Source organism: Phyllostomus discolor, chromosome 10 (assembly GCF_004126475.2).
Source record: "Phyllostomus discolor isolate MPI-MPIP mPhyDis1 chromosome 10, mPhyDis1.pri.v3, whole genome shotgun sequence".
In the NCBI taxonomy this organism is placed as follows: Eukaryota; Metazoa; Chordata; class Mammalia; order Chiroptera; family Phyllostomidae; genus Phyllostomus; species Phyllostomus discolor.
Window position 1 is genome coordinate 59,070,714 of NC_040912.2, and position 15,825 is coordinate 59,086,538.

At 40.3% G+C, this 15,825-nt stretch overlaps 1 protein-coding gene across 1 annotated transcript in view; it reads right to left on the minus strand.

Moving 5' to 3' along the window:
• BMT2 (base methyltransferase of 25S rRNA 2 homolog) overlaps positions 1-15,825 on the minus strand; it is a 186,671-nt gene that overhangs the window by 43,246 nt on the left and 127,600 nt on the right. Inside the window, 1 exon segment of the mRNA XM_028525200.2 lies at positions 3,607-3,721. Coding sequence (XP_028381001.2) covers positions 3,607-3,721 — 115 coding nt within the window.

Below are 15,825 nucleotides of genomic sequence, written 5' to 3' on the forward strand. Positions count from 1 at the left end.
AATTAGAGAAGTTTTTTTCATTATTTTTTGAAATAAGTTTTCAATTTCTTGGCCTTCCTCTTCTCCTTCTGGCACCCACATGATTCAGATGTTGCAATGTTTAAATGTGTCTCGGAAGTTCCTAGGCCTCTCCTAATTTTTCTGAATTTTCATTTATTCATTCTGTTCTATTTGAATGTTTATTTCTTCCTTTTGTTCCAAATAGAGTACTGTTTCTCTTCTCTTTACTGTTGGTTCCCGATATATTTTTCTTTGTTTCACTTTGTATAGAATTCACTTCGTCCTTTATTTTTCACCTATACTCAGTCATTTCTGTGAGTATCCTGACTACCAGTGTTTTGAACGCTGTATCTGATAGACCGGCTATCTTCTCATTGCTTAGTTCCTTTTCTGGAGTTTTGATCTGTTCTTTCATTTGGGCCATATTTCTTTGTCTTGGCACACCTGTTATGTTGTAAGGGGCAGAGCCTTAGGTATTCACCAGGGCAGGGCAATCCATGATGCTGCATTGTGGCCCTGTATGTGGGGAAGGGGTCAGAGTGGGTACAATGCTACTTGCTCGGCTTTTGTCCCACTTTCAGTCACTTCCCCTGCTTCCCACCAGCAAACTGCTCCTTCTAGGTGCTGCCCTGATGCTGATTCCCAGGTGGGTGGGCTTGTGTATGTTCTAGGATCCCGTGGACCCTTCCTACAGATTTTCCTGTGAAACTGGCAGTTTCTCCTGCCACTGCAACCCCTGCAGATTTTTACAGCTGAAGGTTTTGAGGCTTTATTTTCCTAAGCTAGAACACTGGGTTGTGATGGTCTGTCTCATCCTCCAGTTGTCCCTCCTGGTTTATCTGCAAGTGAATGTGGGACCACCTGGTCTTTGCTGCTGCCTTGCCATGTGTCTTCTCTGACCCAGCTGCCTGTCTCTACCTTTCCTACTAGTCTGGGTGAACATTTCTTCTTTAACTCAGTTCTTGGAGTCCCATACAGTTCAATTTTCTGGCAGTTCTGGTTGTTTTTTTGTTTTTAAATTGTTGATATCCTAACTTTGGTTGTGCGAGGAAACAAAGTGTATCTACCTACTCCTCCATCTTAGCCCTCCCCTCTTTTCTAATTTTAACATCTATGTTAGTACAGGCTCGGTCTCTGTTGGATGACTTATCTCCTCACTGTGAGTCCTATTTTCTTGTTTCTTTACTTGGCTGGTTACTTCTTTATTGGATGCCAGAAATGGTGTGTTTTATCTTATTGGGTGCTAAATAGCTTTGCATTGCTATAAATATTCTTGAGCTTCGTTCTGGGGCACACTTAAGTTACCTGAGACAGTTTGATCTTTTTGGGTCTAGCTTTTAGGATTTGTTAGGTAGAACTGGAACAGTTTTTATTCTAAGGCTAATTATTCTCACCAGTAAGGCAAGGCAAGGCTCTATTGTGTACTCTACCAAATGTGCTGTGGTTCTTGAGTTTTCCAGTGTGGTTACTTCCAGCCTGTGTATATTTCCATGTATTTCCAGCCTGTGTGAATGCCAAGCAATATAACCTCTAGTCCTTTTAGATGGTGCTTCCTTCAGTCTCATGTAGTTCTCTCTCTCTCTCTCTCACACACACACACACATATTGATCAGTACTCAGTTGTGTACTAAAAGAGCTCTGGACCCCTGGAGTTTTCCCTCTGTGCAGCTCTCATATCTTTGGTACTCTATCCTAGGGATTTTAGCTGTCTTGGTCTGCTAGGGCTCTCAGCTTCACCTCCACAACAATGGGAATCAGAGGGGTTGGGAACCTCTTTTTGTGCCATGTCCTGGAAACTCTGAAGGCTATATGTGGGTGCAATTTTAGGGCTCATCTAGTTTTCAGTCTCTTGGGGATTATTATCCATCATTACTTGATGTCTACTGTTTTATAAATTATATTTAATACTTTGTTCACATTTTGTTGCTAAATTTAGGCAGGGGTAAGAGGATCAATCTGGTCCCTGTTACTCCATTTTTGACTGGAACTCTTCCTTTAATTTTAATTATACAGTTCTGAAACTGTGCAACTCTGAGTCTATTACTAAACTTATGTATAGAAGCTGTTTTGCTTTCTCTAATAACTTTAGAGTTGAAAGTTTATAGCCCCACCTGTAATCAACTTAAATACTTTAAGAATAATATTTAAGCCTCAGGTTCAGATCAAATGGTTATCATGTCTCAGTAGTCCCTGAAGGACATCTCTAATATGTATCTTGAGGAAGAAAGGTGAGAGTCACCTGCCCTGTAAAACTCTAACTCCTGATGACACAGGAATTTTCTGCAGTGAAAACCTAAGAAGAGCTGTTTTAATATAAAGCAAGCATTTATCCACATGTAGGAAGCAGAGATGACTGTAACAGTTTTAGCATTTTCTTGTTCCTCAATGTAACTATATAGATTTAATCTAAAGAGTCATGCTCATCAAAATTAAAGATTCACATAAAAGTTGAATCTTCATGTAGGAACATTTCAATAAGAATAGAAAATCTTTCTTTAGCACCTACTATATAACAGGTACTTGACTAAGTGCTTTAAATACTTTTCCTCAAGCATACATTATAACAAAATAGTAAAGTATAATCCATTACAAAACCCATTATACAAATGAGAAAACTGAGGTTCAGAGATTCAATCCCAGGTTGAAAGTAAGATTAGAATCTTTTATTAAAAAAGTACTTAATGCATACTTACTGTACCAGGCATGTTTCTAGGTGCTGGGAACATAGCGGTGAGGAAAAAAAGCCCCAATTCAAAGAATTTACACTCTAACATATATTCTCCTTAAAACAGCATACTTAATTTGTAAATTTTTATGGTTTTTGTTTTTATTAACTTTTTAGATTTTATTGATTTAGTTTTAGACAGAAGGTAAGAGAAGGAGAAAGAGAGGTAGAGAAACATCGTATTTGTGGTTGCCTCTAAAGTGCCCCCTACTGGGGACCTAACCCAGGCATGTGCTCAGACTAGGAATGGAACTGGTGAGCGCAGGCCAGTGCTCAATCCACTGAGCCACGCCAGCCAGGGCTTAATTTATTTTTTTTCTGTGTCTGGTGTTATATCAAAAGTAAAATGTAAAACATCATAAATTTATGTCACTAAAAAATTCTAATTTTAAAAGTAGAGGAAACATACTATGTAAAGGTAAGCAGTTCATTTACTAAAGTACAAATAGCTGGGATTAAATAAGCTTGGTTGACTCCAAAGCCTTTGCTATTTCCACTATTCCATAATGGCTCTATATTACAATACATTTCAGAATGACAGATGCATTAAAAAAAAATCAAAAGCCCAAACATTATAGTGATGTGCAAATCTGTGCAATATATTAAAGTTTCCTGATTGTACAACAGATGATAAACAGGGAATAAAAACAGAAAATAAAGACAAACATGGTACTGGAAAAAGTTAATATTGGTTAACGAAATGGTAAAATATTTTCATGAAACATATTTAGTTTTGAATAGAAATAGTATCCTACCAACTTGTACAACTAAACATATTTGCTATTTCAGAAATGTAGGAACAATGCTTTTCCTTTGTAAATATGCATGTAAAATAGTCAAGTCTCAATGTCTCAAAAAAAAAGACACATAACTATGCATACCTCTACAGCAGGTACAATGTCTATGCCAACAGTTAGAAATTCTTCAAACTTCATAAATGGGTTAAAGCAGCTGCCAACATCAAGTAATCTGATCTTTCCTGAGGTTTGTAGCAACCTAAAAACAGATTATTTTGTCTTAACACAAGCAAAATAAAAATAAAGTATAAAAAAATTCAAACATTTGAGAGATTAGGTCATGTAGATTATTGGCTCTCTTTTAGTTTTTGGATTCCTTTAACACATTTAAAAATTACTGAGGACCTTGAATTTTCATTTATGGGGGTTGTATCTATCTGTATTATTAGACTTGAAATCAAAATCGAATAGTTAAGAGGAGAGAAGATGGCAGCGAAGTAGGTGGGAGCTCAGCCCACTTGCCTGTGCACCCAACTGGGACACTTAGCTGATCTCCCAAATGACAAAGTGAACAGCCAACAGAATCTTAGCTGATAGAAGTTTGGAAGCCAAAGTATGCAGAGGATGCTTCGAAATGGGCAGTAAGGTGGTTTTATAGGTGGACAGGGAAAGTCCCTGAGCCTGGCGCCAGAAACTTGGCTGCCACCAGGGCAACATCAGAGGAGAGACAGGTCAGTGACAGAAGCCTAGCAGCTCCCTCCCCTCCCAGGGTGGGCAAATCATAGACGTCTGCCTGGAGAGACTTGAACAAATAAAGTAGCCAGAGGGGGAAAAAAGGCACATAGGCACACACATAGCTGGCAGTGCACCAAAGCTAGGGTGTGGGGGCAGTTGCTGGCCTAGTCAAGTGCCAGATAGTTGTAGGGGGGTGAGTTCTGTTGGCACCAGGAGCTGGGAGAAGAGGTGAACTGTGACTGGCCATGACTGAGATAGACTTTGGACTTGTCAGAGGGTTGGAGTGTGTGGAATGCCAGGCAGTGGTTAGGAGCAGCAGCAGCACCCAAATAGACTTTTTCAAAATTGGAACTGAGACGGACTGGGCAAGGATCTTACATGAGTAGCTGTGGGGAAGATTGTCCGCATGATTTGCTCCCACTCAGGAAGTGATCAAAGGGGTGCAAAGTGAGGAGGTTTATTGGTACCAGCCGAGCCCAACTGTGAAGATTGGAGAATGCTACCACACTGTGTTCTAAAAGCATGGCTGGAAACTGGGCACCTGTGATTATTGTAGCCCAGACTGAGGCCCTTTCCTTGCCAAACCACAGGAAAGGGAAAACAAGAGCCCAATACCCCACTGCCTAGAAGAGCCTGGAAGATATGCAAAATTAGCTGAACAGGCTTAACTAGCAGAAGCCTCCAACCCTGCCCCCACAGCTCCCCCCTACCCTGCCCCAGGACTAAATCAAGAAGACCTGGAGCACTGGGAAAACCAGAGACAGATCCAGAAAGAAGTCAGAAGGCAAACAACAACAGTCAAGACAAATTTCACCTTGCTCTTCATCAGACCTTGAATTTTTAAAAAAATTCTCTTCTTTTTGTTCATTTAGGGTTTTGTTTCTTTTTTTCCTCACTTTCATATTATACTTCAATTTTTCTCCTTTTACTTCACTAGTATTCCAATAACTCACTACTCTTGGCCTTTTATTTTTTATTACTGATATTCAGATTATATATGTATTTTTATAATATTACTGTTATTCCAAATATCACACAGCACCATTCCCTGGTCTTAATCCATTTCACCATCTTCCTGAGCTTTATTACTGTTATAAACTTTATTTTCTCTCACACTATGCCATGTTTCTATCCCTTACTCTATTTCTCCTCCATCTAATCCCTCACATCAAGTGCTTTTCATTTTAAATCAGCCCACATTCCTTTTCTCCACTTCTAAGAGTCTTATTTCTTTTTCGTCTTTTATACACAGTGGCAAGTTGGGCAAAAACACCACAGTTATTGCTGTACTTCTCCAACAGAACTTTTATTTGTTCATTATTTGTTTGTACTTTAAATCCCACAGAACCCTCTCCAACTGTCTTAGTCCATTTTGCCTTCCCCCTGTTCCTGATCAATTGAGTGAGGAATTTTATTTCATTTTCTCCCCCTTTCTCAATCTGGGCTTTACTCCTTACTCTTAGTAGTTTGCTTCCTCGATCCTCTCAAAACCATTTATTTTTCACTGTAGACATTTCATATACACTTTTCACTTTTGTACAATATTTATTCCTGTTCCACCTTTATTAAACCTCATTCAGCTGCTGTTGCTATTGACCCTGCTGTGGTTTTTCTGCAATTTTGCTCCCATTGGTCCAATACCTTTCCAATTTTACTTCAAACCTCAGAGTATACTTTTCCCTTTTCTTACCCCTTTGTTCCTATCGCCCCTTTTTGTGTTACTTACATTTTAAATTTTGTTCCCTCTCTACTCTTATCAGTTTTCCCTCTTACCACTCAATAACCTTTTGCCCTCTTTTTGTTATCTCATATATGTCAGGATAGGTGGGGTAGGACAAAATGGCAGCTGAACTACAACCCAGAAAAGACCACTAATGTCAAACCAGGGAGCCAAAACAGCGGGCCTTGCCAAAGCAGATATCCACATAGCAACCTGAGCCCTAGGAGAACCACCAATGATATATTGCTGCTTTGTTCAAAGGGGACCAATCCCCAGCTCCCACGAAGAGAGCCAACCAAAATAAAACCATGCCATATTCCCTGTTTGGATGCGACTTCCTCGGCCCCACCGTGCGGACCGGGGAACTTCGCCGGGGTGTGCAAACCCCAATAAAGCTCTATACTGCCTAACTTTGTGGCTGATTGGCATTTATTCCTTGGAGGAGCCTAGGAAAACCTTTCAATATACCCTTTGTCCTATCTTATAACATTTGTAATCTCTCTTTACCTTTATTAATCTTTGCTTAATTGCAGTTGAGATTCTTGATGTGGTAGGGGTTTTCTTTTTGCTGGTGTAGGTTTGGTTGTCTGATAATACTGCTTTGTTAACAAACACCTGTGCAACAGCGTCCAAGACAAGGTGGGAGTTGTGACTACCAGTAAGCCCACTGGAGGGGAGAAGCCACCAACAAAGAAGCCACCGACAAGTAAAGACCATGTACAACAACACCCAACATAAATAGAAGAAGGTACAACTCTAGAGCCTCCAGACATGGAGATCTAAGAGACCGTATTACTGAGCACCGCAAAACTACTACCACAGAAGCCCACCCCAAGAAGAGAGCTGGCAAAGCAGGGGATCTTGAGATGCAGAAACATACAAAAACAGTCACCTAAAGTGGGGAGACAAAGAAAGAACCCCCAATAGAGAGGAATGGAAGAATCCCCAGTAAAAGAGCTAAATGAAATGGAGGCAAACAATCAGACACAGAGTTAAAAACATGGTTATGAATATGCTCAAGTAACCAAGTGACAACTACAAGGAACTGAGTGGGAACCACAACAGCATGAAAAAGGAAAGAGAAACCATAAACAAGAACCAGGAAGAAAATAATACAATATATGAAATAAAAAATACACTAGAGAGGAAGGAAGATAGCAGAGGAGTGAATGGAAGTCCCACTGACCTCCTCCCAGGACCAATCTGGAATTTCATCTCAATTGTGGGGAAACCACCTGGAACAAACAACTGAGCAATAGAGAGAAGTATATAACTTTGGACATAAAGAACTAGCCTTGGCAAAACCGATCTGGTAAGGAGTTTTTTTGGTGGAATCTATACTATTTTCTGTGTATGCTGTCATGCCATCTGCAAACAATGACAGTTTTGCTTTCTCCTTTCCAATTTGGGTGCCTTATATTTCTTTTCTTGTCTGATTGTTGTGGCTAGGACTTCCAATACTATGTTGAATACAAGTGGTGAAAGCAGACAACCTTGTCTTGTTCCTGATCTTAGTAGGAAAGCTCCAAGTTTTTGCCCATTGAATACAATGTTGGCTGTAGGTCTCTCGTATATGGTCTTTATTATGTTCAGGAACATTCTCTCTATTTCTCACTTTGCTTAGTGTTTTTATCGTAAGTGTTGTACCATATCAAATGCTTTCCCCACATCTATTACTATAATGTGACTTTTGTCTATCATTTTGTTTATTTGATTTGTAAGTATTGTACCATCCTTGCATCCGCGGGATGAATCCCACTTGATCATGGTGTATAATCTTTTTAATATATTGCTGGATGCAGTTTGCCAATATTTTGTTGAGGACTTTAGTGTCTACGGTCATTAGTGATATTGGTCTGAAGTCTTCTTTCTTTGTTATGCCTTTATCTAATTTTGGGATAAGGATGATACTGGCCTCATAAAAAGAGTTTGTGAGTCTTCCATCTTCTTGAATTTTTTGGAATAGTCTGTGAAGGACAGGGGTTAGCTCTTCCTTAAATGCTTTCTAAAATTCTCCTGTGAAATGATCTAGTCCAGGGCTTTTGTGTGTTGGGAGTTTTTTTGATTACTGCTATAATTTTGTCAGCTGTTATTGGTCTGTTTAGGCTTTCTGCTGCTTCTTCATTCAGTTTTGAAAAATTATATTTTTCTAGAAATTTTTCCATTTCCCCTAAGTTTTCAAATTTCTTGGCATATAGTTCTTCATAGTAGTTTCTTACAATCTGTTGTATTTCTGCTGTATCAACAGTAATCTCTCCTCTTTCATTTCTGATTGTGTTTATTTGGGCCCTCTTTTTTTTCTTGATGAGCCTGCTTAAAGGCTTGTCGATTTTGTTTATCTTTTCAAAGAACCACATCTTGGATTTATTGATTGTACAATTGTGCTTTTAGTCTCTATGTCATATAATTCTTCATTATCTTGGTTATTTCCTTTCTCTACTTGCTCTGGGCTGTCTTTGTTGTTGTTTCCTCCAGTTTTTGTAGGCATGGGGTTAGGTTGTTTATTTGAAACATCTATCTTTTTTAGGTAGGCCTGTTACACTATGAAGTTCTTTGTCAGAACTGTCTTTGCTGTGTCCCATAATTTTTGGATTGTTTTGAGTTAATTTTAATTTGTTTCCAGAAATGTTCTGATTTCTTTCTTGATCTCATTCTTAAACCATTCAATGTTTAATAACATGTTATTCAGTCTATATGAATTTGACTGTTTTTGAAGTTTTTCCTTGAAGTTGTTTTCTAGTTTCAGTACCTTGTGGTCAGACAAAATGCTTGATATGATTTCAGTTTTCTTGAATTTGTTGAGGCTTGATTTGTGTTCTATCATGTAGTCTATCTTTGAAAATGTCCCATATGCATTTGAAAAGAACCTATATTTTGGTTCTTTAGGATTAAAGGCTCTATATATATCAGTTAACTCCACTTGATCTAGGACATTGTTCAATGCCACAATATCTTTGTTGATATTTTGTTTGGAAGACCTATCCATTTTTGACAGTGGGGTGTTGAAATCCCCAATATAATTGTGTTGATATCAATATCTTTCTCAAAATCCTCCAAGATTTTCATGATCTGTTTGGGTCCTCCTATGTTGGGTGAATATATATACACAATGTTTATGTCTTCGTGATGGATTCTTCCCTTGAATATTATGAAGTGTCCTTCTGGGTCTCTTTTTATGGCCCTTTTTTTGAAGTCTGATATGAGTATTGCTATCCTGGTTTTTTTTTCCCTGTCCATTTGCTCGGAATATTTGTTTCCAGCCCTTCACTTTCAGTCTGTTTACATATCTTGCTCTGATGTGGGTCTCTTGTAGGCAGCACATATGTGAGTCATGATTTCTTATGCATTCAGCTATTCTATCTCTTTTGATTGCAGCATTTAATCCATTTACATTTAAGGTTTTTATTGATAGGTACTTATTCATTGCCATATCCCCGTACCTGTGTTCCTCTCTCTCTCTCTCTCTCACTGTTTTCTTTTTTTTTTCCCATTTTCATAAAGCAGTCCCTTTAGCATCTCTTGCAGAGTTGGTTTGCAGGAAGTGTAATCTTTGAGGCTTCTCTTTTCTGGGAGGCTCCTTATTTGGCTGTCCATTTTAATTGAGAGGCTTGCTGGATAGAGTACTCTTGGTTGTAGGCCTGTTTTTCATTACTAGGAATATTCCCTGCCATTCTCTTCTGGTGTTGTGTTGGGAACAGCCCTGCCTGGTTTCAGAAGCTGTAACCCCCCTATGGCTAAGGCTGAGTGAGCGACCTTCAGACCATAAATAACTAAGGAGACAAAGCTTATCTCCCTGGCAGGAGCCCTGCTTCTGCTTCTTTTACTTCACTTTGCCTGGCCCCCAATGCTTTATTGGTTAGCCAATGACAGGTAAGATTCCTCAAGGGGGGAATGACCTAAGACAGGCATGATCATGTGGAGGCCCCAGGGAAGGACTTGGGGCACTATGGAGAGAGGGGGTGATGGACCCTCACCTCTCGGTTTTGACCAAGCCTGAGTCCTCATTCTGCCTGCGAGAAGTCTCCTAATTTCTTGACTATCTTGCCTCCTCTGCCTGACTTAAGCCTGAAACAATGACAGAGAGCAGTGTAGCCCTGTGCTGGAAAGGGCAGTCTCCCTGGGTGATCAGGCCTGAGAAAGGATATGTAAAGTTCTGTTAAACCTGTTTTGCTAAGAATGCTCTCAATTAAATGGTAAGGGTCTGAGCAGGAAATGAGTTTGTTTCCCAAAGTTTTATAGCCCTTCAGCTAACAGACCCTGACTCAGAATAAGCCCTCATAGTTCTTTGTATGCTATCTATCATTTGATCTTTACTGCCTGACAATGATTAATAGGCTGTACCTGTATTCCTGCACAAATTAAACCCAATAAAAGTCTGTCTGGGCAACGGTCAGCGCACTCTCCTCTTGAGGGAATGGCCAGGCACTCTTCCCTTGAGAGAGTAGCCATGCCTTCCCCTTTCCTCCACAGGACTCAGTAGTCCCTGTGAATTTATCTCATATCTCATCCATAACACTGCAGACACTGGGGCCGGTGCATGCATCAGTGTTGTGCATTTCCATTGAGAAGTCAGCTGCTAGCCTTATCAGAACTCCCTTGTATGTTATTTCCTTTTTCTCCCTTGCTGCATTTAAGATTCTCTGTCTTGGAATTTTACCATTTTAATTATCACGTGTCTTGGAGTGGGCCTCTTTGGGTTCCTCTTGATTGTGATTCTCCGCATTTCCTGGATATGTGTGACTTTTTCTCTCATCAAATTAGGGAAGTTTTCCATCATTACTTTTTCAAACAGGTTTTCTATCCCTTGCTCCTCTTCTTCTGGTGTCACTATTACACAGATGTTGTTAATGCTTCATGTTGTCCTGTAGTTCCCCTATCCTCTGTTATTTCCAACTCTCTCTTCCTTTTTGTGCTCTTTCTGGAATTTTTTCTCTACCTTCTCCTTCAGCTTGGTGATTTGGTCCTCTGCTTCATCTAGCATGCTTTTGATTCCTTCTGCTGTGTTCTTTAATTGAGAAATTGTATTCTTCATTTCCTCTTGGCCTTTGTTGATAGTTTCTATTTTCTTTTTCATGTTGGTATAGGTTGCAGTGAGTTCATCGCAGTTTCCCTGTAGAATTTGGTAATTCTCTGTGAGCTCATTGAGCTTCCTTATAACCATGGCTTTGAACTCAATAACTGATAGTTGACTTGCCTCTACTTAATTTAGCATTCTTTCTCAGGCTTCCTCCTTTTCTGTCACTTGGGGTTTGTTTCTTTGTATTTTCACTGTTTTTTGAGAATGTACTTGATAGCCTCTGCTTCTCAAATTGATCTGTTCTGGCTCCCTGGGTTTGTGATGTGACCTTCTATGATAGAAGACCTGTGAGATTCAGTGGAGCAGACTCCTTGATCTCCTGAACTTGCTACTCTTGGGCTGTCATTTATGTTGGCTCTCTGGATGTCTTTGGGTTTTGATTGTTGTTGCGTCTTTCTTTGGTGGGTCCTTCCCTCCAGCTGGGTCAACTGAGGATAACTCCACCTACCATGTCTTATATTGCTGTGCAGGTGCGGACAGTTTGTGTTGAAGCTGGTTCTTCTGTCTCTACAAGGTTTTGAGGCTTCTCTCTCACTACTGTTCAGTTATTTGTTCTGGGTAATTACTCCACAGTTTAGTTGTAATTCCAGATTGGTCCTGGGTGGAAGTTAGTGTGGCTTCCACTCACTTCTTCACCGTCTTCCATTAATATCTGTTGGTGGGTCCTCTCTTCCAGCAGGTATACTGGTGTTCACAGCTCCCACCTACACTTTTATGCGACCATTTGTAGGGGGAAGGCAAAATTATATCGGCCTTAAAGTACCAACACATAGAGAAGAGTTAGGAAATCCTTTGGATGAGTAGTGTTAACCATGATATTTCACCTGATTAGTCATTTTTAGACAGAATGGAAAAAAGATAAGACTCTTGTTGGGTCTGGGGAGGATTTTGACGTTGATCCAGGAAATAGTGAGGTTATGGGAGGTCATATTATGAGATATAGTGAGAGTAAAGAACAGAAAATAGATGTAGTGTGCAAGAGAACAGTTAACCAGAACAGTAATAAAGTTCTGGAAGACAGTGGAATGGTTTAAGATCTGGGAGTGGTGCTGTGTAGTATTTACAATTGTACGGAACAACAATTATTGACAACACTAATGGAGCAACAATCATGTGACAGAATCTATGTGATTTGAGTAACAAGAACAGGAAGTAGAAGACCTGGAGTAGTATGCTATTAGAACACAAATGAAGTGAAAGAAGGAACATTAAAAATACACTATGAAAGAGAGAACAAGGAAAACCAGTCGAACAATGGAATTAAACAAACAAAATGAAGAAAACTAAACAGAAAGAAGAAAAATTAAAAAAGTACTAGTAAAATAAAAGAAGGAAAAATAATGAAAAAAACTAAAAATAATAAATTGCAAATTCTCTGGAACAGCAAAGTGAAATTTGTCTCAGGTCTTACTGTTTCTCTTGTGGGAAAAAAAATAAAGAAAAAATAAAGAAAAAAAGGCCTTCTGCTGGCTTTAAAATAGCCACGTGAGTTCTGGTGGTCTTCTTGGCTACAGCAGGCTGAGGGGGATTGGGTTTTGCTTTTTTCCCTTCCTCTGGTTTTGTGTGGATGGGGGCCAGGTATTAGCCACCCTCTTTTCAGTTGCCAGGCCTCTAGCCCAGTTCCTCAGTTCACTGTCAGGCCCCCAGTGCCCTTATGCCTCAGGCTATGCCTTCAGTCCACCAGCTGTGCTGTCCTTGAGGTGCACCAACTAGGGTAAACACACACCATCTTTTCGCTCTTTGCTGTTCTAGGTGCTAGGGGCTCTCAAAGTCTCTTCAGGGTAGTTCAGCTCACCCCCTGAGTTAAGTCTTTCTGGGGACTGCTGACTCTCTGAGCCCTACTGCCCTCCTTTGTGGGTGGTGCCATGACTGTGGGCATGGGCACATGGAATCTGTGGCTGTGGGGGAGGAGCCGCAGCTGTGGCAGCAGCTGGGTCCAGCAGGCACAGGCACTGCTAGGCACAGGAGGGCCACAGGCACAGGAGGGCACCCTCTGCTACTGTGGCTGGTGTGGAGTAGGGATGCGTCCATGGTCCTGGCACCAGGGGTGGGCCCACAACTGAGGCTGTGGAGGCTGCAGGGATGCAGCCAAGGGATGCAGGAGTGATCTTGCTCTGGGAGAATTCCTTAAACAGACACTGAGTGCCTTTATTTTTGAACAAATTCCTCCTGTTCAAGCCTGCTGCTACAAACAAGTGTTTGGCCTCTCACACAGCCCAATTTTCCAACCAGATTGGAGACTATCTGGGTCAGGGTTGGTCACAGCCCAACTATTCTCCCTTCTCCAGGCATCACCCTGCTCCCCAATTTTGCTGGTAATGACCCAGCAGGCAGCCACAGCCTCAGCAGGTGAACACAGTTCCTGTGCGTTTGCCATTTCGTCTTTATTCCCCCCAGTGACTTCAAGCATCCAGGTCCACCCTGGTGCTGCTCAAACCTCCCTGTCTGGTAGGGGAGGAAGACATTGACCTCGCTTTCTTCTAAGAATCCTGCAGCAGGTGTGGGAGACCTGGTGGGCACTGGGACTGGGGATGCAGCCACCCTGGTCTTCATGCTGGTCCCAGGGACCAAAACAATCTCCTTCCTCATCTGATTTTTCAATGTCTTCTACAATTTTGGCCTGAACCTTCATATACACTGGGATATCATTGGCTTCTCACTCTGCTCCTCAGGAGATCAGTTAGGTGTTCCACCTGGCGCAGGGGGAAGTGGACTCTGCTCTGACCTACCTCGCTGCCATCTTCCTCTCTCCTATTTTTCTTTATTCTTTTTTTTTCTTTCCCCTTACATACCAAATTTCAATTTCTCCCTCAGAGTCTAGTTTTTGTTCCTCACTCTTAGTATTTCCTCTATATCATTAAAAAATCATTTCCCATTCCTCTAAACATCTCTTAGACCAGGGATGTCAAAGTCATTTTCCCTGGGGCCCACATTAGCCTCACAGTTCCCTTCAAAGGGCCAAATGTAATTTCAACTCTTTAACAGTTAAGGAGTAGTTACATTTATACAGTCCTAAAATTACAGTTGGCCCTTTGAAGGCAACCACGAGGGTGATGTGGGCTCCTGTAAAAATGAGTTTGACACCCTATCTTAGACTTTTCTTTGTTTCTTTTCTCCTATTATTCCCATACCACCTATATTAATTTTAACTCATTTGTTGTTGATAGTACTCTGGTGGCTCTTTATCCAATTTGGCTCCTTTATTTTTATTAATTAATATTTTACTTTTTTCTTTCTCTCACTTTATTTTGTACTATTTTAATTAATGTTTAACCTAATATTATATGCTTCTCTTCTCATAAGAAGTCAACTGACTTCTTTATTCATGAGGTAATCTCTACTTTCTCTCCTTCCATTCCTTCAACTCCCAACTCTTATTAGTGCTACTCCCTCTACCCTCTCAAAATTATTTCTCCTTCAGTAGGTCATCTCATATCCACTCTCTTTTCTTGTAGTAGTCTTAATCTCATTATATCCTTATTAATACTGGTTCATTTGCTATTGATAGTAGGATTGTGGGAGGGAGTAATATTTGCAGGTGTGGGTTTGTTTCTTGGACTCTGTGGTTTTGTTCAGGCAGTACCTGCACAATAGCACAAAAGACTGGATGGGAGAGTGACCCTCAGTCAACCAGTGGCAGGAAAGGACCCACAAAATAACTACCCCAAAACAATCATAACCCAATTACATTCAGAAAATCAGAACAAAACACAAAAGACATACCAAGAACATCAAGTTGAGGTGATTAAGAAGACTGTACCACTTTATCTCACAGGCCTCCCACCATAGAAGTACACACCATGAAGTAGGAAAGTCAAAGAAGATCAATTTAAGAAACAGAAGCAAACCAGAAGAGTCCCACAAACGATGGGAAGACAAGAACTACCTCCAATCTAAAGGAAAGGAGGAATCCTCAGAAAGAACGATAAATGAAATAGATGCAAGTCAACTGTCAGATATTGAGTTCAAAAGAATGGCTATAAGGAAGCTCAATGAACCAGTACGAACTACCAAAACCTACAGGGAAATTACGAGGATGTTACTGAAAAATATATCAGCATAAGAAGGATAGAGAAACAGTCAACATGGACCAAGAAGAAATGAATACAATTTCTGAATTAAAGAACATAGTAGAAGGAATCAAAAGCAGGATCAGTGAAGCAGAGGATCAAATCAGTGAGCTGGAGGGCAAAGCAGAAAACTGCCCCCAAAGAGAGCAAGAAAAAGAAAAAAGACTGAAAAAGAATGAAGAGGTGTTAACGGAAATGAAGGACAATATGAAATGGAATAATATTCATATAATAAGGACAACAGAAGGAGAAGAAGAAGAGTAAGGGGTAAAAAAACCTGTTTGAAATAGTAATGATGGAAAATTTCCTTAATTTGATGAGAGTAAAAGTCATACAAATGCAGGAAGCACAGAGGGCCCCAATTAAGAACCCAAAGAAGCCCACTCTAAGATTCATCAAAATTAAAATGGTAAAATTCCAAGTCAAAGAGAGAATCTTAAAGACAGCAAGGGAAAAATAGGAAGTAACACACAAAGGAGTGCCAATAAGAGTAGCAGCTGACTTCCCAATGGAAATGCTCTATGCCAGAAGAAAATGGCAAGAAATATTCCAAGTAATGAAAAACAAGGGGCTGCAACTGAGACTACTCTATCCAGCAAGGCTTTCAATTAAAATGGAAAGCCAAATAAGAAGCTTCCCAGACAAAAGAAGGCTCAAAGAATACATCTCCACCAAATCAGCAGTGAAAGAGATACTAAAGGGACTGCTTTTGAAAAGGAAAAAAAAAAAGAGAGGATCACATGTACGAAGGACGTAAAATG